General features: G+C 43.8%; 8 protein-coding genes across 8 annotated transcripts; 3 read left to right on the top strand and 5 right to left on the bottom strand.

Moving 5' to 3' along the window:
* Positions 1-1,076: 1,076 nt before the first annotated feature.
* On the bottom strand, positions 1,077-3,738 carry VTP01DRAFT_9441 (uncharacterized protein; the record flags this gene model as incomplete). The annotated part of the gene is made up of 4 exons (XM_069388674.1): positions 1,077-1,886; positions 1,948-3,204; positions 3,262-3,472; positions 3,563-3,738. 4 exons carry the CDS (start codon positions 3,736-3,738, stop codon positions 1,077-1,079), a joined length of 2,454 nt encoding a protein of 817 aa, XP_069240947.1.
* Positions 3,739-5,685: 1,947 nt separating this feature from the next.
* On the top strand, positions 5,686-8,753 carry VTP01DRAFT_9440 (uncharacterized protein; the record flags this gene model as incomplete). The annotated part of the gene is made up of 11 exons (XM_069388673.1): positions 5,686-6,292; positions 6,350-6,434; positions 6,497-6,543; positions 6,600-6,607; positions 6,661-7,009; positions 7,068-7,167; positions 7,220-7,375; positions 7,430-7,508; positions 7,562-8,340; positions 8,408-8,516; positions 8,577-8,753. The coding sequence occupies 11 exons, from the start codon at positions 5,686-5,688 to the stop codon at positions 8,751-8,753; spliced, it is 2,496 nt and encodes an 831-aa protein (XP_069240946.1).
* A 1,100-nt stretch (positions 8,754-9,853) lies between these two features.
* On the top strand, positions 9,854-12,306 carry VTP01DRAFT_9439 (uncharacterized protein; the record flags this gene model as incomplete). Its single annotated transcript, XM_069388671.1, has 7 exons — positions 9,854-9,910; positions 9,969-11,249; positions 11,306-11,377; positions 11,436-11,538; positions 11,601-11,879; positions 11,949-11,968; positions 12,037-12,306. The coding sequence occupies 7 exons, from the start codon at positions 9,854-9,856 to the stop codon at positions 12,304-12,306; spliced, it is 2,082 nt and encodes a 693-aa protein (XP_069240945.1).
* Positions 12,307-12,378: 72 nt separating this feature from the next.
* Positions 12,379-14,859, bottom strand: VTP01DRAFT_9438 (uncharacterized protein; the record flags this gene model as incomplete). The annotated part of the gene is made up of 14 exons (XM_069388670.1): positions 12,379-12,486; positions 12,546-12,613; positions 12,667-12,781; positions 12,839-13,191; positions 13,251-13,502; positions 13,574-13,658; positions 13,713-13,808; positions 13,871-13,973; positions 14,044-14,102; positions 14,164-14,366; positions 14,427-14,470; positions 14,541-14,589; positions 14,650-14,741; positions 14,801-14,859. 14 exons carry the CDS (start codon positions 14,857-14,859, stop codon positions 12,379-12,381), a joined length of 1,686 nt encoding a protein of 561 aa, XP_069240944.1.
* Positions 14,860-15,162: 303 nt separating this feature from the next.
* VTP01DRAFT_9437 (uncharacterized protein) lies at positions 15,163-16,375 on the bottom strand (the record flags this gene model as incomplete). The annotated part of the gene is made up of 6 exons (XM_069388669.1): positions 15,163-15,247; positions 15,328-15,759; positions 15,822-15,955; positions 16,017-16,060; positions 16,125-16,193; positions 16,273-16,375. The coding sequence occupies 6 exons, from the start codon at positions 16,373-16,375 to the stop codon at positions 15,163-15,165; spliced, it is 867 nt and encodes a 288-aa protein (XP_069240943.1).
* A 269-nt stretch (positions 16,376-16,644) lies between these two features.
* Positions 16,645-17,247, bottom strand: VTP01DRAFT_9436 (uncharacterized protein; the record flags this gene model as incomplete). Its single annotated transcript, XM_069388668.1, has 4 exons — positions 16,645-16,708; positions 16,776-16,950; positions 17,013-17,087; positions 17,166-17,247. 4 exons carry the CDS (start codon positions 17,245-17,247, stop codon positions 16,645-16,647), a joined length of 396 nt encoding a protein of 131 aa, XP_069240942.1.
* A 181-nt stretch (positions 17,248-17,428) lies between these two features.
* Positions 17,429-19,461, bottom strand: VTP01DRAFT_9435 (uncharacterized protein; the record flags this gene model as incomplete). The annotated part of the gene is made up of 7 exons (XM_069388667.1): positions 17,429-17,907; positions 17,967-18,347; positions 18,407-18,533; positions 18,597-18,678; positions 18,748-18,898; positions 18,959-19,225; positions 19,287-19,461. The coding sequence occupies 7 exons, from the start codon at positions 19,459-19,461 to the stop codon at positions 17,429-17,431; spliced, it is 1,662 nt and encodes a 553-aa protein (XP_069240941.1).
* A 593-nt stretch (positions 19,462-20,054) lies between these two features.
* VTP01DRAFT_9434 (uncharacterized protein) lies at positions 20,055-22,301 on the top strand (the record flags this gene model as incomplete). The annotated part of the gene is made up of 6 exons (XM_069388666.1): positions 20,055-20,231; positions 20,292-20,427; positions 20,486-20,571; positions 20,630-21,964; positions 22,029-22,112; positions 22,164-22,301. 6 exons carry the CDS (start codon positions 20,055-20,057, stop codon positions 22,299-22,301), a joined length of 1,956 nt encoding a protein of 651 aa, XP_069240940.1.
* Positions 22,302-22,545: the final 244 nt, after the last annotated feature.

Here is a 22,545-nt window from a genome sequence, read left to right as displayed (position 1 = left end):
TAAGAACCGGAACGAGTTTTCGGCTTTTTCTGTAGTTGCTGGTTTGTAGCAGCTGCCGGCGACGTCGTAGCAGATTCTCGATTCGCAGTTTCTATGATGCTCAGCATATTGGCACCGCTAAGAAACGGGCAAGATATATCAAAATCAGTAAGCCGTGTCAACCCGCCGGTTTGGAAACCTGGTAGGGGCAGTTCAGACATGGATTTCAGTGCCATAAAGAAGGAGACTATGACGAGTATTTGAACGAGTGGAAGGGTGAATGATAAAAAAGGATCCGCGTTTGTTCGCTTTAAACGATGCTTGAAATCTTTTGGGATTGTCGTCGCACAGCATCAACATCGCCTTTCAGTTGAGCTGCCTGGATTTGTGCCATGTGTCCGTTTACTTGAGGCTTTAATGCCTGGAGAGCTGCTGCGTTGCGCTATACTCGTACAACGATGGGCAGGAGAGCGAAGCAGACAAGCACTTTCGTAGCTGCAATGGTTCCCAACCACGGTGATCCAGTGGGTTAAATGATGGTTTCTAAAAACGCTTCCAGGTACCTGTCCCATTAATTAACTGTAGACAGGAACCAAACGTACCTTGTTTTCTGATGCTCCTGACCATTTCATTTTCATTTCCATAATGCCCTCACACAACATATTTATACAGACAAGTTGAATCACTTTACAGCTTGCATCCTCTCTTTGCCATGTGTTCCACAATCGCGCATAAATTCCATCGGATTCTCCAATAGGCAAACAAGCCCGGATTTCTCCCACAACTTCACGCTATCGTTGAACCGGATTCCGTACACATCCTGTCAACAACAGATAAGGCACCTCAAGGAAGATGCTTGAGATGGATTGGAATGGAAGAACTCTCATGTGGCTGAACCCTTATAAGGCTTTGGGTTGCAAATTGCATAGTGAAATGAAAAAGAATCTATAAATATACTGGTTGGAAAAAAAAAAGCACATTGTAACAATTTTAAACTGGTAAAAATCGGTTACTCATGGTGAAGGTTACATAAACAAGATCTGAAAATAATCTTTTACAAAAGAGAATGGAAAAGAATAGGCAAGTTCGTATATACACTAATCATTCAGCTTTCTTCGTTTCGTTTCGTGAGCGTCCTGCGCTGCGTGCATGGCTGTTGTAAACTCATGTGGTAAAGGTGTGGTTGGCATTGGCACAGGCCAGATATACTTGCTGTCATTAGACGGAATAACAGTTTGCGCAGGCAGAGGTGTCGTTGCGGCCATTGCAGGTTGTGACCATTGGGAAGCGGTGGATGGATGTTGAGGTGCAAGGGAAGAGGCAGGCACGGCAGGAATGGTATCTACTGCGACGGGGTATGAGACTGCAGGCTGCGGAGGATCGTTAATCGGAATCGAGTGCGAAATGTGTTGTTGCGAATAGTCTTGAGCACCATTGACAGTCTGCTGAGGAATAGAGGACACAGTGCTTTGCGGCTGAGTTATTACAGGTGGTGCTGAAGATGCCGGTCCGATATCCTCAACGTACGGTGCAGCCATTGTATTGATGCCGCTAGTGCCACCGCTGTTGGAAGAACTAGCATTACCGCTCGTATTCTCGTTCTCAGGTGGGAGCTCTGTAACTTGGGAAGGCGGAAGCATATTGATTGTGCCAAGACCTCTGTGAACGATGTTTGGATCTTGAAATCGTTGGATAGCTTTAAGATGCGCACAGTATTTCTCGAGTAAGTTGTAAAGCGTTGTTTTCGAGAATGGCTTTGGAAGAATGTCGGTCATTCCACTGCCGACATATTGCATAATATCGTTATCGGTGAAGTTGGAGGTCATTGATATAATAGGCGTCATCAAATCGTACTGACGAATATTGCGCGTTGCGGAAATACCGTCGAGATTTGGCATCACGATATCCTGCGAAAGCAACCCTTTAGACAGAGAAAATTCATATTAACATATGCAACGCGCAACATACCATCAAAATAAGATCGTATTTCTCTGCGCCCATTTTACGAATGGCTTCAACACCGTCCTTTGCCAGATCGATACTGCAACCGATTACTTGGAGTAGTTTACCACTCAAATCTCGGTAAACTGAATCATCGTCGACAAGGAGCACACGTGGAGGTACACTCCAGTTGATGCCACCTTTCTTTTTGGCATTCATGCTATTTGGTATTGTTTGTGATGGCACCTGACCAGATGAAGAACCAGTCGCTACGACAGGCTCCTGCGATGAGGACGCTTCGGGTTGCATTTTGATTTCCAATGCCGGTCTGTTATCAGTAAAAGACATGTTGGATGACAACCGACCAAGAGTAACAAAAGCAAGACCATCACCATTCTTCAGAGGAACATGCGATCCAATCAAACTTCCTGCATTCATGTTTGCAGCTGCAGCTGCAGCTGCCGCCGCTTGATCTTGATAACCGAAACTTGGTTGGACGATTGGAGAGACGCTCATAGGCTGCGATGTTGTCTGTGGTTGGCCTTTAAGCGGCTGGGAAGGTACTGTCGGTTGTTGAGACAAGAATGTTTCTTGCCGAACAGGATGCTGAAGCGATGTAGAGGTTTCTGGTTCCGACCACGATGTCGGTACATTGTTAACTTGCTCTAAACGCTTCATGATGGTCTCCATGTGCTCTGCATTACTTTGTGATATTCTCGTATAGGTGTCAAGCAACTTTTGAGTCTCTGATCCACCAGAGGATGCAAGCGATGATATGGGTGCGGCTTGCCCATTCGATTCCTCGTTTGAAGCGCCTGCTTGCTCCTGCTTGACAGCCACATGTAATAATTGGCGAATAAGATTATCTTTGGCAACCATGCTCTGGTTCAAATTGACGAATTCGTTTAAAATCAGGCGGTCACTATGATTCAGTTGCTGTATTTTCGCATCCATGTTATTCTGCAGAACTTGTAGCTGATCGATCTGAGCTTGCAACGTATTCATTGTCTGTCGAACAGCATCCAAAGCGTCAGACGGTACCGTCTCCAATTTGATCTGTGTATGGTCTGTCAAACTTCCATTCTGTACACAATCGGTTTGGATCACGGAAGCATTTTGCGGTGCTGACTGAGCGAGTTTCGGGTTCGTCGATGAGGAGGCCACATTAGATGCTCCGGAGGTCGAGGCTTCTTCTTTTTTCTGTTTTCCGGGCGTCTTTCGGCGTATTTCTTCCAAAAGATCCTTCCTGTCTCGTCGAAATTTTGGATGTACAAACTCCCATGCCTTTTAGGTTCACAGTTAATGCATAAAGTCCAATCACTTTGTCGAATAGCGTCTTACCTGATCTCCGTGAGTTTTGTGGCCATCGTCTGGTTTGCGCACTTTATGAAAATCATACTTGTTGAGCTGCCTCACAAAACTTGCAAAGTTGCAGTGTTTAAAGTGTTTCGGCAGAATTGATTTTGAGAACTCGATTGTGTCCTTGACAATGAATGTGGTACCATCAGGTCCCCAACAGAATGTATTTTTAAAAGCTTTGTTTTCGAGCATCCTACAGAAAAGTATGCAGAGCGAATTTTAGCCTCTCACGAGATGGTCCCGAATGCAGTGGCAAGTGGGCTGCAGTAAGCAAGAAACGCACCTGAAAAGCTTCTGAATGAACTCAGGCACCGAGCCTGTACCATCTGCCGTTCGAGCGTTGTTGACTGCCCTGGTGCCACCGTTTCGCTTGTACGCTGTGTTTTCCGGTGTGTTTGCAACTGCATTTGTGCGTTTGGTAGGCAAAGAAATCTCACCCTTGAGTTCTGACGGATCCATTGTGACGGATCGGAACAACGGATAAGGGATGTCAAGCACTGAAAGAGCGGTTAAGGAGAGTAGCTTTGAGAAAACGCGGTAAAGACTAGTCTGAAAAGTTTCGTTTAGTCGCTCTTGCTACTTCAATTCGTTATGCTGGAGTACTGCCGGTGATTACAATAAAGCAAATAGACGAACGGAGAAAGGAAGCGCTTGGCAAGAAAAGAAAAAAAAGTTTCCTTGGGCAGACATCGGGCGGGCCCAAAGTGCGCTTGGTCAAATTTGGTCAAGTGCAAAACTCCAAAGTTTCATCACGATTTTAGCTGATTATCTTGGTAGTGTGGTTTGTTGGAGGAATCCTCATCAACTCTGTTCCTGCACTTGTACGAAGTTTGTAACAGGTCAGCGATTGCTTGTCGACTCCTTTATCTTCTTCCGTAAAGTCCTGCTCAATGCAATGATTGCATTCATTTCTTGTGTTTAATATTTCTTGGAGCTCTAAACTGGTCGGTTTTTTGTTAAGCTGCTCCAATCTTTTCCCAGTCCGCTTCCTTTGTGCTATTTTCGGGCATCGGGGATTTGTGTGCTCCCGGCGCGGCAACCAATCTCCGGGATGCCCTTGAACAATACTACTGTGATTCTTCGTGAAGGAGAATATTTGCATATTGAGGGATACATGGCAAGGCAAGTCGTAGTCAGTATATCGGTTCGTCAGTCATGATGGTACATCAAGTCTATGGTTGTTGTAGAGTCAGTTGCCGGTTGCGCTGTTTGCGCAAAATAACATGAGAGTTTGGACGTTAGATCAAACCTATCTTTACAAGGAGTCTTGCTTAGTCAATCGACGGATATTCTCGCACGTAAGAAAGGAATATGCAATCATCGTCGATGGATGATACAAAGTAGGGACATGTCTAATATACTACAGTCCAGCAGAGGTAACAGTAAGAGTCTTCATGGAGACAGGTCATTTTCAGAATTTTACAGATGTTTTGCTTAGAAAATCATGCCTAAAATAGGTCCCTGCAAACTTTTTGAAGTCTTTCCCTTGCTTGTCTCTTTCCAATGCTGTCTGAAGCGGCGCTATACATGGATAATGAATAACTACAGATGGTATGCTCTCACATGAGCAATGCATCTATTATGTCGCCATGTAGGGCCTATTCTTATTGCGCAAGATCTATCAGGGCGAACTCAATTTTGTCAAATTTTGACTGCAATTTGGGATGAATCTTTGGAGGACTATAAGGATTTATTGACTAAGATATGGCTTTCAGCATCATTGAGAAAGCCCACATGGAGGGTAAATCAGACAAATGAATTTGCTTAAGAGAGATGAATTGATTGCTTTCTACAATGCTTGGAGCCTGTCATTTAATATCTCAAGTGTACGCTACATTTATCTGACGCCAAAAAACCAAATTCTAGGAACTCCCAACGAGCATGCATAAATGTAAGGAGATGTTCAGCCTCGTTCTTCGTAAAATATGCATTTTAGATAGTATAATTATGCCACACCAAGTCGACTACAGACGTGACATCGAAAGAGCCCATAAAAGACTAATAACAGACATCGTCCTATGCTACTTTAATTTGAGTCTACTGATCTAATATCATGCTAAACTCCAAAAGATTTAAAAAACTGCGGGGCGCTGATCCGACAAATTGGAATTGGTGGCGCTGTCTTTTTGCAAAAGCGTAGTGTATGCAAAACCGCTGGAAGATGGATGTATATAAGGTCAAAGATATTACTTCACGGCATTTAATTTAGCTGGAAGATTTACTGTGCTTCTTGGATGCAGACAACCGAAGCAAGTCAACGCATGCTCGCCCGTAAAAAATGCATGATTAGCGCAGATTTGAAGGAGAGTGTGTGCAACGAAGCGCGAAAATCAGAGCGCAATAAATCGAAAGAATCACGAGCTTTTCCTACCCTCTTTTTTTTCACTTCTTTCTATCTTCAAGTCAATGGAGGATTCTAAAACAACGACTCCTTCGGCAGAACAGGTTGCTACTCTGCAAGTGTCGGAGCAAGAGGAGGAACTAAACCAGATCATTGCGGAGTCGCGCACTCATCCCCACAATCAAGCGGATGACATTTCCACAGGCAGCGAATCGAGCGATGATGAACATCAGGATGACATTCCTCGACAAGAGCTTCAAATGGTGATAAATGCCTTGCAAACTACAGTTCTTACAACAGCAGCTGTCCCTGAGACAGCAGCAAACGCTGTGAACGGACAAAGTAACAGTGCAGCTGCCGAGGAACTTCATAGCGGCGATCTATCATCACCAGAAGAAAGCGGAAGCGAATATGAATATGGCTCACAGGTGACGCCTGAAGCGTCTGTGGTGAACGAAGACGATTTGAAGGCTAAAAGTGATGAATTAATGCCACCTACACCTGGATCACCACCTCCGCGACATAATTTCGGTTCAGTAGCCCTTAGCCGTCGATCGAGTGATGAGATCCTGGATAACGAGTCTTTCAGTGCAAATCTCATAGATTTACATGGAATCGATTTGAAAAACATCAAATCTAATAACCTCTCTCCTCGTGAACAAGAAAAAGCAGGTATGTATGCATGTCATTTGTCTTCCTTCGGATATCTAAATCAATTTAATCCTACAGACGAACCCGTTCTAAGGGCAGTAAGGCATTTATTCAACAACCGGTTCATGAAGGCCAAAAAGCTTTTTGAGCGTGAAGCAAAGAGGTATAATATGAGTCTTTAAAAAAGAAATGGCATTCTTTAATCACCTCGTCGTATCCTGTTAGCGATCCATTGCATGCATTTGGATTGGGATCAATGGCATTTTTAAAAGGTGAGTGCTAGTTGACGATCTTAGTACTCAGTTGCCTAATATGACCGTGAATATAGCTGTGATGGTTAGTGAAGACACAAAATGATTGGAATCTATTACTGAAAACGAGTTACGCAGACCCTGAATGACAAAGCGACCGACAACGCAATTAGGGTTTTAACAACAACGTACAGTCTGGCAACTGCACAGATAGACGCTGCAACAAAAAGAAACATGGGAGAAACAGTGGTACAATACTTCACATCCTACTACAATTACATCAAATACTCGAGAAGCAACGGGCTGCCATCTAGCCCAAAGCCAGTAACCAAGCGAGATATTGATCAACAGCAAGTCACTTTTGTACCCAATGGAGTTCTTCGAGCACATGTCGTTAAGGCTGAATGTTGCCTTCAAATTGCCATTTTACAGCTGCTTCAAGAGAGCGTTGTAGGCTACATTAAATGCGGTCTTAATCTGCGTCGAGGTATGGTATCGGACGCAAACAACATCGACTGACTTGAAATAATCAATATTATATATAGCTTACACGAGCTACAGTCTAGTGTGGCAGGAATACAAGCGTATGGGGCAGAATTACAATGATTTTATAGACAGGGACACTGTATCTGGTATTCAGTTTGGGTAAGGTATCATACTCGAACTACAGCGACAACGCTGTTAACCTTTTGGACAGAATAGGGGCTGTGCATTTAGTCTTGTCATCGCTTCCGCAAAAGATCTTACGTATAGTTTCTGCGTTTGGTTGGAAGGCGGATAAGCATCTAGGCTTTGCTCTGCTCAAACTTTGCCTTGAGCAGCGTCGTATTCGCTCACCCATGGCATCGCTCATGTACGTACATGCATATCTAATAAGTAATGTTTTGCTAATGGACTAGATCCTTAGGCTGCTGGCTTACTACACTGCACTCACCAGCCTGTGTCCCCAGATACTTTCAAATATATACACCCAACCGGCAATAGAAGTAAGCAACTATCAGCATAGAGCTGTATGCATCTTTTTCTCAACGCAATTTAGACCTTATTAGATGCGCAAAAGACTTATCCTAATTCCGCCTTTTTCCTTTACTTTGCCGGCCGAACTTCGCGATTGGCTCGCAATCTTAGTCTATCTACACAATCGTTTCTGTATGCGATTGAAATAAGCAAGAACGAATGGGCAGAAGTAGAAACACTGCACCTGTGCAGTTACGAGATTGGATTTAACTATATGATGCTCCATAACTGGGAAGAAGCTGCCAAAGTGTTCGAGATGCTATACAAGGAGCGCTACTGGTCGCCAGCCATCTTTCGTTACCTGCATGGTGCCTGCTTGGATATGATGGGACAGCGCACGGAAGCTATTATTGCATTTGCAGAGATTCCAGAACTCGTAGGTGCGAAGACATCCAGCATAGCATCCATGGAGCAGTACGTACTACGCAAGGTGAAGTCGTTCCAAGCATCAGGTTATCAAGATCTCGACATGAATGTGTGCGCATTAGAATATCTATGCATATTCAATGCTTTTGAGTTTATGGACAATGCACAGCTGGAACAAAGTCTGGCAGTAGCAGATTTGGCTCTGACCCGCATCGTTGAGGCAGAACGTACGGAATATGGTATTCGAACCCGCGAACTGCTGCCGGAAACTCCACCTCCACAATATTACGATCAGCGCGGCACACTTTTACTAATCAAGGCTGCTTTGCAAAATGCAATGGGTCGATATCGCGATTCTATTATCCATCTTAACTGGATTATCGACCACAAGGATCAGATTACAACCGATAAATGGATTATACCCTTTGCATTCTGGTAATTATCATACAGCGCTGAAGATGTATCAAGCAATATTCAACTTGTATATATACGATAATTCCAGGGAGGCCGGCGTAACATCCTGGGGTTTAGATTACAAGACTCGTGCCAGAACATTCTGGGAAACAGCATTGCGACACTCGAAATATGATTTCGAGTATCGATTGGCAATGGTAAGGAGACCGAGATAGAAAGTCTTTTATGTTTCTCTTGAGGCTAAGTGGATCAAATAGACATTGAACCTTGCTTTAACCAGAGCAGACGAGTTGGGCGTGCCAAAGCCGGAGCAGAAAAACAAAGGCCCTAAACCAGCAGGAAACGCTGCTACTACGCCTTCTCCTTCTAATATTTCTCCCCGACCTTCTCAACATACGCAACAATCAATGGATGATACGCAAAGTGATAAATAATTTAAATCAGTTGAAAACGTTAAAATACAGAAAGTAAAAAGTGGATATGCCCTGCTGCAATCAGGGACTGCGATGCAACATCGAGATCAAGTCTTGTTTTCATGAGCTTCTTTGTATGTCACTCTTCGATTCCAGAAAGAGAACAATAAAGAGTAAACGATAACGCATGTTTTTATCGCTAAAAAATGCTGGTAGACATTCGAATAAATGAAAGATCCTAAACTCTTTGGGGTCAGAAAAGAGGAACCTGGGGAAGCTCAGAAAAGGATTTTGTACTTACAGCCCAGAACGAATGATGTCGACAGGCCCTTGAAATCCTCGTCGCATAGATAATGATCTTGAATTAATATCGCCTGTCTCCATACACACTCGTAATATTCTTCGTATATTCGTATATACAGCCAACAATATCACGTCCGAATATCTAGTTCGATGGAACCTGTTGATACAGATATAAAGACTCTCAAGTAAGCATATCACCTATCACATTTCCTCCATTATTATCAACACATTGCTTTATGCATATACGTCGTTTCCTGAACGAGAGAATGTGAGAAAATTTTACCTGTTTGTCGCGCGTCCGGACATTCACTGAGGGGATGCAGCAAGTTCCCATCGTCATCTGTGCAAGCTAATACTTTGCGGCCTCTTCCTCCAGAGTCAGTGATACTCCCAAATCTTTTCTTCCTACATATTTCAAGCAACTAAACTTAGGATTATGTTTAGCATAATTGTTTTTGTTGTTAAAATACTAGCTTGTAATCACAAGTAAATTTGTCTGGATTGTGATATTGAACCAAGTCGTGATCCTCGAAAGGGCACACAGAGGTAGTCTATGTTGGATTACCTCAAGACCTTCGTCGACTTTCACCACACACTCTTTGTGCGTGCGCAAACGATGACATCCATGCATGTATGAGGCCTGAAGGCGCTCAACATCACAATCTATGCGACCAAATATGTTCCCATTCTTCATTCTGCCGGACTATCTTATACTCTATTAAGCAAATGGATCAAAGAATTTTTCGTACCCAGCCAACGCATTGTTCGCTGCATAACGATCCTCTTTTTCTAAGCTCTTTCACATACGAAGTACAGCAATGCTGAAAGCCGCGAAAGCTAGCTACAGCTCGTTCGACACAGAAGAGATTGACTATGTAAGCTTAGTGATCTACATTCCCTAAGAATGCTACTCTTACAGAAGGGTTTTCCTAGGATAATTGGTCTGACTCTGACATGCGTCCAGAGTTGTGTGCTATCCTCAAAATGACCGATGAGGAGTTACCGATGAAAGGCTCCATCGCTGATTGGCTCCAGCTTATTGACAAAGTCCAGAAGGAACGAGGAGCACGAGTGCTGACCCGGGCACAGAGAAGTACAATGGAGTCTTTCTGCATCGACGCGAATATGCAAGTGGAAATGTATGCCTTTGATATATATAAACTGCTTGAACTTGTATGGTCCACCACGCCTGCCGCCGACAAAAGCATACAAAAGGGCCAGAAACCAGAAAATACCTCCAGCTCCAGCTTGCTCGACTCTCGACAACGATCTTCGAAACCATTGAGCCAGGGACCAACAAAACCAAAAAACTTGGCTAAAAGAATGGATGAGACTGAACCTGATGATGAAGGCGACGTAGCAGCAAGTAGCAGCGAAGGACATCCATCCATATCATCAGTCTCGAGTACCAGCTTTGCCGATAATGTGCAGTATGAAGATCGCATCAACTTGAGATCTCGACCGTCCGCAATTTCAGGAAAAAGATCACAATCTAGTGCACTGCCACCTCGTCCAAATTTGACAGCTGATCGACGTTCATCTTGGCGTGATCCACGCTTACACTCAGAGGAGGCAGAACTGCAAGATGAAGATGTTAACAAAGTTCAGCCTAGTCCTTCGTTGTCAGAGACATACACGCGCGAAAGTTACAGCCGACGCAAACTACGTGAAGCAGAAAGGCGTTTGGATATTGCGACCAAGGAATACACCGAGAGAATCATGCAGCTCGAAAGGGATTTATCTGCTATGAAGCAAGAAATAACGACACATAAAAAGACCATAGCAGAATACAAAGTTCAAGAAGAGTATCGCCTGGCACAGATAAACGAACTGGAGAAACGTATAGAGGAAAACAATCGAAAGCAGAACAATCAAAAGCATTTATGCGATGAGCTGAAGCAACAAATTGCAGCTAAGAACGAAGAACTGTCTCGTCTACAGAGTCTGCTAGACGAAACTCAAGAGACCCTAAAGCTGGCGGAAACGAGATTTGATCAATTGCAGCAGGAGTTAGCTTCTCAAGAGCGAGACCGACATTGGATTGCGGAATTACAAGCGCGGCTCCAGGAGGAACTTAGAACAAATGAAGATTTCAAGAAACAATTGGAAGAGCAACAGGCAGAGAACGAAGAGCTCAAAGATATCATCGATGCTATCAAGTTCGAGCTTGACGAAGCACGAGCAGAGAGAGCACAAGAAGAAAGAACTGTAATGGTAAATTTGTGGTTATTAATTCAAAATATATCCTCAACTCACAATGGTCTTCCCAGACTCTACGAGCAGAGATAGCTAACGCAAATGAAAAACGCAACGAAGAGATTGAAGCTCAACTTCGACCAAAGGTAATAAAGGAAAATACGTTCGTGTTTTTGAGAGTATGCATATTTACAGAGGTGCTAGCTTCAAGAGGCATTGGAAGCCGTAGAAAAGATGGAAAAATTGAAAACTGAACGTGACGACTATAAAGAACAAGTTGTTATCGCTTTGGAGGAAGCTATTCAAGGTGAGTTTAGCGCGGGTATGCGGTCGATAGTAACTACCATTGAGATCGTATTCCTAAAACAGAACGACTTCAAAACTCCCAATTGGAGGAAGAAAACAAAAATTTGCGCCAAGATATTAAAGCAATGCATGCTTTGCGGGAGCTGCAATCAATGAGAAGGGACGAATCCACACAGACGATTAATGAGATCGGTGTGCAATGCGATATACAAGTATCTACGGAATGCGCAAAGTGTGCAAATCAACAAGGCTCCTCGGAGGTACTGGAATATAACTTGAAAACAGAAGCAGGGGTCATCCATAATATCGACGAAAAACTAGATGGAGGTAATTCTGATTATGGTAAGAAGCCTTTTGCGCAGTTCAGGATGATGGAAATGCACTAATTACTGAATGACTTGACCACAATAGATGATCTTGTTGATTTATTGGTATGTATTGCATGCAAGGAATGGATGGACACATATGTCTTTTACTGACTGCAAGTGCTTTTCACCAGGAAATGCTGCTCGGTAAAACATGGTCATCGTTCTTCTTTAGAATGATGGTGCTTGTGATGGGGGTGGGCATAATATCAAACTTATTTTGCATCGTGGATGATATACTCAAACAAGAGCCTCTTTCGATTGGAGTCGAAGACGTACCTCTCGAGAGCTTATATCCATATTACAACCTAGTGAGGCGACCCAAGAATAGACTCATGGATGGTCTATTATACTGGCTAGAACAGAAACTTTATTCTCCGGACCAGTTTGTCCCTCTAACCTAGCATATCTCCATTCCACATTCCCGCTGCATTGTACATATACATGCTACTTGTTGTCAAAAATATATCATAAATCTACATTCGAGCTTGTAACTCCTCTTCTTCGGGAACAATAAGTGGAATGCTCATCGGATCAAGACCATTGCTAATTTCAGAAGCTTTGGGCATTTTTCCAAGACGAAGCTATCCACATTTTTATCAGCGAGGTTCAGCGATAGATTCACAACAGAAGGAAGACATACCAATTCAGCGCAATAACTCACGTATGGATCCTTCATATAGGAACAGATCGCGAGAACTTCATCATTTTCTACGGTGCCTTTGTTATCATCTTGGCAAAATTATTTACAGCCATAAACTTACTCGAAAAGTAACCAACAAAATAGAGGTTCTCGAGATCGGATGTGTTTCCTTGGATAAGGACATCGTCGAAGCTTTTTGCAAAGCCGGCGTAACGCAGCGTTGTTCCAAATTGTGCCTGAGAGAGTTTTTAATATCAACATAGGAAAAGAGCAATGTAAAGATTTCTTCTTACCGTCCAAAAATAAGGCACGTGGCTAAATGGGCGGGCTAGACTGCCCTTAGCGATGTTCATGGCGACCAAGCGGCCAGTGTTTTCAGCAAAACCCCAATGTTCAACTCTAAGCTGCTCACCAGTATGCTGATAGGGAAACGTGGCAATATCTCCAGTGGCATACACATTATCACTTCCAACAACTCTAAAGTAGCGATCAACTACAAGACTTCCGTCATCTGCAAGTGCCAAGTCTGAATTATCCTGAAGATAATCCGTTTGCGGGCGCACGCCGACAGCGATGATAACCAGATCTGCTGGAACAGGATCCCTATCCTTGATTGTAACGGATCCCACTGCGGTCAAGTCGTTCGCTATCATGCACGTTGACTTTAGTTATTGATACAATGCTTGCGATATATCTTTGAGTTACCATCATGTTCAAAACCGAGCACTTGAGCTTCGGTAATGAACTTTACACCTTTAGATTCATGCATTCTCATAAGAACTTTTCCAATTTCGTCGCCAAGCACTTTCTGCAAAGGAAGCTTGTCAACACTAACGATGGTGACTGCCGCAGCCTTGTTCTGTGTAATTGCACTAGCAATTTCTGTTCCGATAAACGACGAACCCACAATGACGACCCTAGGCTGTCGCCCCTTTTGTTCCTTCATGGTGTTTAGAGCTGTGAAACAGATCCGGTTTGGGTTAAATTTGACTAATTACGCTTTAAAAATGCTAAAGTATAATCCTTACTCTGTGATATTTTTGTATTATTACCGACCATTCGAATGGTAAAAATGTTTTGTAGGTTTTCCCCAGGGCATCCCATGGTTTTAGGCTTAGGATTAATGTCAGTGAAAGAGATTTACAGCGCACCCGTCAATCTACTTACCCAACCACCTGACGCCAAAATCAAATGATCGTATTGCCACTCATCGCCGTTGCTGAGCTTCACTTTTCTTGCCTGTGCATCAACTGACGTCGCATCCTACGGATATAATTGTTTACTGGTTATTCAGTCGGATTACGTTGCATTCAAGAGTTGCATACAGTATCCAGTTGAAATTCGATATCCAAATCATCCCAAAAGTCCTTTGGACGGAGTGTTATGGCATCGGGACTTTCAATGCCATATTGCTTCGTGATTTTGATTCTATGTAGTAAGCAATAGCGTTAGACAATTAAAGACGGTTATACTCATTGTTATTTTTTACTTGACATACCGGTCAACAGGGTAGTATGCTTCTCTGGACACAACGCGTATGCGTCCTTGGAACCCTTCCTAATCGGTAAAAAATAAATTTACGATCAAAACGACGGCAATTACGCTTATTTATAGTCACTTCACGTAATTTCTGTGCAGCGGCTGCACCGCTTGCGCCACCGCCTACAATGACTACGGTCTCACTTGACTGAGGAGAACGGCGAGCGCAGGGTGGATGGCGACGGGAGGAAGAAAGCTTTTCATCGTCGACCAAGACATAAACGTTTCCGTCGCGTATTTTCACTTCATATGTTTGTAGACTGTCCAAAGCTGGGGCATCCTCTTTTGTACCGTCCGTGAGTGCATGAAACGGCGCCATTAATTACCACCCTTCCGACTTACCCACATCGCCAGTCTTGACATTGAAGCAAGCACCGTGCCATTTACTTTTACAGATAAAAAGGTTTCCTTTAGCAACGACGGAGTATTGGGTTGTCATTATTTATGCAAGTTTACCACATCACGCGTCCATCCGATGCAAGCGCTGCTCCAACAAGAGGAGCACCTAGAGAACAAAGTATAAAAATCGCAGCATTCTTTACTAAGCATCAGCTAGATTACTTGCCGTAGTGGGTACAGTTGCCTGAAGTTGCATAATATTTGCCGCCCAGGCGCGTCAGCATGAACGAATATTCATCGCCGACTTTGACCTCCTTTCTGTTACACAATTAATCGAAAGCAAGGATACAACGCAAGACACACTTTGTCGTGTATACCTTTGCATATCCTCAAGTTCATTATCTTTCGCAGCAAGGATCTCCTTAATTTGCGACATTGTGAAGAGTGGGGGGAAAAGCAAAACGAGGAAAAGCTGTTCGTTGATGGGTTTGGGAGAAAATGGAAAAAAAAAAAAGAGTTCAATGTGACGACATTGAAATTTTGAAAGAACTCTTGTTTTGTTTGGAAAGAAAAAACAGTGTGATACAACTTACACACAACAGAGTGACGTGATTGAAAAACTACAAGGCGAGTCAAGAAAAGAAGAGAGGGAAAAGGCTGTTTCGTCAAATCTTAACAAAAGATAGTATTAGGGAATCGTCGGTGCAACGCATCTAGAGATTTGTATCCCATATGCTGTTTAAGAAGAGGACTCCTTGAGCTTGAAAGGCTGGGAAGTGAACTGGCAGCTCTTGTTAGCTCTCTTCTTGCTGGTAACCTCGAGCCTGGAAGGGAGATTGGATTCCATGTGAGTAAAAGAGTTGTTTGAGGATGACGTGACATGTCAATATTTATGTCAACTTACACGTAGTAGTAGGAAGCATCGGTTGAAATGTGCTCCTCAGGAAGGACCATGTGGTCCTTCAAGTTGAACTCATCGGTGAACAATTCGTTGCCTTCCCAAACAGTGTCGACATATTGAATGTTGTCTTCGCTGACGGCCTTGTAAAGATCAACCTTTCGAAGTGCTTCGGTCTGCGAAGTCTTGTCGCGGCTGACGGTGACACGGGCATGCTTTCCAAGCTCAATTTCCTGATCCTTCTTGGGGTAGGTGACCTCCAAACCAAAACATCCATGGAAGTGTTCGAGAGGATAGATGTTCTCGTCATCGAGCGATTCGGAATAGTAGCTGATACCGTTCGCATCCTGGTGAACACCGGTGGTGACCTTGAAGGTGTGCGAGGTCTCGATACAGTCGGGGCCATGCATGCCGTTAATCTCATTTGTGACCCAGACGCTAGACGGACAAAATGTTAGTCCCTTGCTACCACATGGTTCTTTCATGAAAGAAGTACACACCGGAAGTAGTAGAGACCGGCGGTCGAGTTTGATGGAATGGTTTGGCTGATGCTGGCTTGGGTGTTCAAAGTGTAGTTGCCGGCCCAAAGGTTCTGGATGTATTGGGCTTTGCCGTCATTGGAGACCGAGTACAACTGTCAAAAAAAGTTAGAGCAAAAAAATCAAACGGGAATTTCACGTCCTATGTATACTCACATCGAGACCGGTAATGCACTTTGAGCGTTCGTCAGGTTGTCGAGCTTGAAGGTACAAGATTGGTTAGAGATCGTTCACAACATTTCTGGTCAAGATGAGCAAACTTACTGACTGTCACTTGGGTCTGCTGACCAGCAACAACGACAGTGTTGTTGGCGGGATTGGTGACATCGAGACCTGGTCGGCAAAAGAGAGAGAAAAAAAAACGTGAGTTTTCTATTCAAATCGAAGCGTATAAGCAGTAGCGGATAAGCACCTTGGCACCACTCTTTGATGGCATCGGCGTATTCATCAGCACGAGCAAGGGAAGCAAAGGTGGTCAAGAGGACAGCGGAAGCTGCAGCAAGCGAGAATTTCATTGTTGTCGATTTTCGTGCTGGTTGAATGGAAGGGAAAGGAACGGCGAACCGACGAGGAAAGAAAGACGAAAGAAAGGGATAAAGGACTCGAATGAACGGGATGAGAAAATAGACAAAAAAAATAACAACCTTTAATGTGACACAAGCTAACCGGGCGACGGTGCACGCCGTAAATTGGCATTGACATTTGTGGACAAGTCTGTCTGAAATTGTCTTCAATAGGGATATCTTGGTACTGTATCTAAAATTAACATGGACCCATTTCGTGTCTACAAGATTTGGAATCTGGGCGATTCGTACGAGCATTGCTGTCCATCTTGGTTCACAACGATTCTGCACAAAGGAGACGCATCCATCAGCCCAGATCGTGCTATTTTAAGATTCAGGAACCGAACCCTACCTGAACTTGAAATGCTGCGATTCACTGCTTTCCAGCCGATGGAGATCCTCTTGTAGAACCGTAATCGTGCCAAGCTCTTCATTCGCGTTTTGCACCGTTCGCAGCTCCTTTGCATCCGGTGAACCTCCACTAGATATATATACTTTCTCCAGCTTTGCATTTTCGACCTTGTTGCCTGGACACCGGCAACCTTAATCTTTCATTTATCGCGAAGCTGTTTTAGACGTTGATCCTTACCAACGATAAGATATATCGTTTCTTGCTCAGACTTGATAATTTTTGATCCCTCTTTTGGATACAGTATATCGACGCCTGCAGCGACAAGAGTCATTTTAGCGTCAAGTCTCGCAAGACAGAAAAGTCAGAGTGTAGTCTCGGTGAGCTCCATACCAGAGCAATCCGCTGCGTTCACCGTGGCTGGCAAGACAGCCACAGCCGCAGAAATGTAGAGAGCGAGCCGAGAAAAATGCATGTGCTGGAGGAAAAGAAAGAAAAGAGGGAAAGCACAAAGAGAGAGGCAGTTGCTGCAGTTCAGAGTGTCATATGACATGACAACATTTTTTGTCCCCGAAAGCAAGCAATTTTTGGAAGCAAAATGAAATGTATTGAATAAATTGATCTATGTTACAACCACTGTAACTAGTGAACTGCTTTTAATGCTTTTTCAGGGGTATATTGCTATTAGGAGCTGACTCTGGAGTGGTATTGTCTAAAATACTTGGGTCGACTCTATCAAGTAGTCCTTTTAAATAATCACTATCGACCAGTCTTTCCAAACTCGAGCTAGCTTTCGCTTCGTCGAGAAACTGCTCGTTAATTGTCACGCGCCTTTTGCCTTTCGCCTGTTCGTCTTTCTCGAACTCCATAAATAGCTTTTGCAGCATCGCTGTTGTCACCTTGTTGTGTTTTGTTGTTACAAGCGAAGAGAACTCTTTGACAATCTTTTGTTGCAATGGGTATCGTTGTCTTTCGTCAGCATCGGTCCTTTCCTTGCCAGTCCCAAAGAATCGCCAAAACATTTCTTCGATCTGATACTCGTCTGCATATGACAGATGATAGAGCTGATCAATCCGACCAGGTCGTCGCATAGCATCACCAAGTTTCGATATATTGTTACATGTAAGAAATATCACTGCCTTTATGGTTAGTAATTTGTCCGACTTAGCAGTCAACGTGATACAGCGAACTTACGTGATCCTTCCGGAGTACCAACGCCATCCAATACATTTAACAAACCAGCTTCAGTTATCCGAGGAAGAGCATTGCCATTTGAAGGCGTTTCTTGAGGGGCATCCTTTCTACCTTTGATGTCAGAGCCGATATGGAAGCGATCAAAGTCTTCCATAACAATGATCGAGTTATGCGGTGTTTTTGCCAGCAAAGATCTGAAAGCTTCGTCATCCATAGTGACAGAAAGACTGATGTAGGCTAGATTCATATGTAGCATCTGTGCAAGTCCTTGCACAAGCGACGTCTTTCCAGTGCCCGGAGGTCCATACAGGATTACCGCTCGTCGATAGGGAATACCACGCATTCCATACAGGTCTTTATCCTTTAAGAACTTTTGTACATCTGGATATGTATACGCATCTTAGTTGTGGTCAAAGGTTTGTCAGCAGCTTACGACATACCAGCAAGGATTTCCTCTTTCAGGCCATTGCGCAAAACAATGGAATCAAATCGACGCATTTCCTTGACTGCAATAGGTATCCATTCATATTCGGTACCATAGTCTCTCATACATTGGTAGATTGTGAGCTATAGGAAGAATTGCTTTCGTCAAAAGCTGTGCGGTTGATTCCTCAAGTTTTTAGTATTTACCTTGTTTATATTTCTATAGTAAATCGTATCTATCCATTCCTGTACGATTGATTGCAGAAGCAGGAGATCGCTTCCACGCATACTGTAAATAGCATCCAATGTGAGCAAGAGGCATGACGCGGATAGTATGGAAAAATATACACCAACTTGCCTTATTTCAATTGTTTCTTGCTGACGAAACAAGTGTACATCCCCAAAAGGATAGCGATAGTCGTGGTTGGGGTCAGGGGACGGCTTACTCTCGCGACGCGTCACTTGCAATACGTAATTCTTATATGTGATATCAAGTGTAGTACCAAGTTCTTGATGTGTCTATCGCGTTAGAGGATTACTAATATCACTGGAGAACGATGGACACTTACTAGGCATGAATGAAATCTCCGGTCGCGGAGGTGCAGAGTCGTTGTAAGGGCGATATATCGTTTGTTGCGAGTTCTGTACTTTGCTGACACCCTGAGCTCGGCGTAATCTCTTGTGGAGGTCTTTCATTTGCTCCTCGAACACAAATTCCAAGATGCGAAAATAGATATCATCCTGCGAACGATCAATTTCCAACGACACGTAGTAGGAGCGTGTGATATATTCAACAGACGCCGCGTACAATGTTTGCAGTATAGCGAAGATCCGAGCTTCAAAGTATATCCGATCAGCTATGTGCATGAAACAGTAGACAAGCGCGTTATGACTTACGAAGAAGAGACCCGAGAAACAGAAACAAAAAAGGATTAGAGCTTATGGCTGCGACTACTCGCCCCACGAAGGAAGAAGCGGCTGTATCCGTCAACGGGTTTGACTGGGCGGTACCGCTCAAAAGGTACACAAACTCGTTGAGAAACGAAGGAAGACCCTGGAAGAGTTGTTCCATTGTCCTCACGGTTTGCGCAGCAAGGAAGAAAAGAAGAAGAGGAATGACGCGTTGGGCTTTTATGTAGACACTCTTGGGTTTCGCAGTAACCGTGGCGCAGCCTTAGAATTCTTTCTGGGTGGCTATTTTGGTCGGTGGCACCAAAAAATATGCAGAAAGTGGCACTCCGGCATTGTCACAGGGGCAGAAGCTTTACCCCCGTTGCTGCGGCAGACGGCATCCGGCTTTATCGTTTGTGGTCGTTACAATGCAGTCATATGTATCCTACTACTATACATCCAAATTATCACGCATCACCTATATATTGCTGTGTGCACGCAAAAAGCTTGAGTAGAAACCGCTCAAATATGCTAAGGAAATCATTCATTTGCTCGTAATGAGCGCATGTAATAAAAACGCAAAAGACTAAAGCCTGGCGTAAAAGACGAGCTCTTAATATTACGATCCAAACTTTGCGGTACTTATCGAGAAACCATTGTTACTCGGTAATTCTAATGAATGAAAAGGAAGCTGATAGCTGAGCGCGCTGACAGTCGCAGTTCCGAGCATAAGTTGTCCCGATCTTCAGACTTTGTTTTGATATTTCACTCAGAATGGAGCCTGCGGCTGCCGAGCTACAGAAACAACTAAGCCAATTCCTGTCACGTCTCGACGAGCAAAAGGAGCTCCTAGAGACACAGGCAGCAAAGTGGCGAAATTACCAAGACGACTACAGTGCCTTGGAGAAGCAGCTCCAAACACTTCCAGATCAGACTTCGCGATCGGCCATGGCAAGTGTTCAACGGCGATGCAATTTTGCATATTTCGATCTAAGAGCTTCTTCATGATAGATCCCGATAGGACAACTTGCTTTCATGCCTGGAAAGATCATTCATACAAACGAGATCCTGGTATTACTGGGTGATCAATATTATGCAGAAAGATCGGCAAAGCAAGCGATTGATATTGTCAAGCGAAGAAAGCAAGGTATATATGTCTTTGTAGGCATTGATTTATCAAACCATGAAACCAAAAAAGAAATTAGTTGTAAGCGAGAACCTGAATCTCGTCGAAGGTCAACTGAATGCATTAAAGTCAAAATCGGATATTGCTTTTACTACGGACGTCGGCGTAAGTCAAAATTGTCATGTATGATAATCGATAGTGCCTATTTAGAGTATTTTTCTAGGTTAACGAAGAAGGTCTTCCCATCATGGAAATCAGAGAAGAACTCCCAAAGGAAGATACAACTGCATGCAAACCGGTAATTAGCGCTCAAGTTTCAGAAAAGGCACCTGCTACGAAGAAGCCGGTGGATGCGAAGGAGTACAAAGAAGTGATGGATCTGCTGGAAAAAATGGAACTGGAGGAAGAAGAACTGGAACGATCCGGAAAATTGGAGCAGTCAACTGAGGACAACGAAGAAAACAGAGAAGAGGAGGACGAAGATGAAGAGGATGAAGACCTCTACGACCGTGAGATATCGGATACAATTTTTGATCATTTCGATGATGATGAGGAGTATGCTATGCAGGGTATTGTTGAGGAAGAAGATGCAACGATACACTTTACGGATATAAGCGACGCAGGTTTTCGAAGTGACGTTGCAGAAGAGGAATCTCCAGTAATTATGAATGTGAAAGAGCACGTCACGACAGATGTACGCTCAAATGAACCAACTTTATCAAACGAGAGGAAGAAGATTTCCAAGTTCAAAGCGGCTCGATTTACAGAGAAAACAGCGAATATATCAGCTTCTGAAGATTCTACATCATCGCAAGGTAAAATATCCAAATTCAAAGCTGCTCTTCAACAAGAGAAGCTGCAAGATCAGTCCGAGCTGGTCAAACCAGCGCAGGCACCAAAGAAGATTTCCAAGTTTAAAGCTGCCCTTGAACAGCAAAAGAGAGAAGACGAGAATGTATCAGAGCAATCGAAGCCGGCGCCAACAACAAAAAAGGTTTCCAAGTTCAAAGCTGCACGACAAAAGGAAAAGGCATCTGAAACTGGTGAATCTACAAAGATCGAGGGTGAAAAGCGCAGTGTGACATGGGACAGCGTGGCGACGGTGCGGGAACATGACACTTTGGCTGCTCCGGCGGAGCCTGTCTCAGTGTCCTACAATGAGCCTGTCAAAAAAGAGCATGTTCCGGGCGAACGTACATTGCAAAAGACTATCAATTCACCAGCGGATATATTTAGCATCGTAAAAGAACAGGCGCAGATACCACTATCTTTAGAAGATGATTACCCGGCCCTTGATATGGATTCTGGAAATCCATCTGAGCCTATTAATTTTATGGAGCTTGCTGAAAAAGCTAAAGCTATACCGCAAAAGATCTATACGACATTGGAAGAACCAAGAGCAGTCAAGCCTTTAATACAAGAAGTGGCGACAAAATCGACCAGCCCCCAGTCAAAAACAAGTAACATGGACACTCCAACGATGAAAGGTGTCGTTATGGAACGAGAGACGGAACCAATGGACTTGGAGCAGGTGGAAGAAGATATGGATTTCCGTGAGGTAAAGCAGGATTTGCTGTGATGTGTCAGGTCGGGGGACAATAACACTATTCACTCTCATACAGATCAGTACGCGTTATCATCAGAAACGTTTGGATTATTATGCGGCGATGAATGGATTCGCGAACAATGAAGAATCCTGGGAAAAGGTAAATCAACTAGGCGTTTTCGGGTCCTGTCAAACTAATTTATTTCTTTAGGAGGTCATCGACGAAGAGCTACCGCTGCCTGGCAAAGAGAATGAGGAAACCAAAGACGACAATCCGAGGCCGAGAAGAATATCCAAGTTCAAGGCAGCAAGGTTGGGCATGAATATTCAGGAAATGAGACATAGTTAGACGGTGATCATGGGCATTGGTGGACAATATTGTACATTATGCTGCCGCTATGCTATTGAATTTCGCTGCTGCCAAATGGAACGCAGGTTACAGAGTACCTTGCATTTCCAAAGCATCTCTGTTGTTATTTAGAACCTTATAAGTGCAAGTGGTGAAAAGGAGGACTTTAGCGATATAAAGGGCGCGGATGCGTTGCACGCAAATCAATTGACCCCACTGTGATACACTCAGTGGTACCGCCGCT

The sequence above is a fragment of the Rhizomucor pusillus genome (genome assembly GCF_041956525.1).
Source record: "Rhizomucor pusillus strain CBS 183.67 unplaced genomic scaffold VTP01scaffold_6, whole genome shotgun sequence".
Lineage (NCBI taxonomy): Eukaryota > Fungi > Mucoromycota > Mucoromycetes > Mucorales > Lichtheimiaceae > Rhizomucor > Rhizomucor pusillus.
This window is presented reverse-complemented; position numbering and strand designations above follow the sequence as displayed.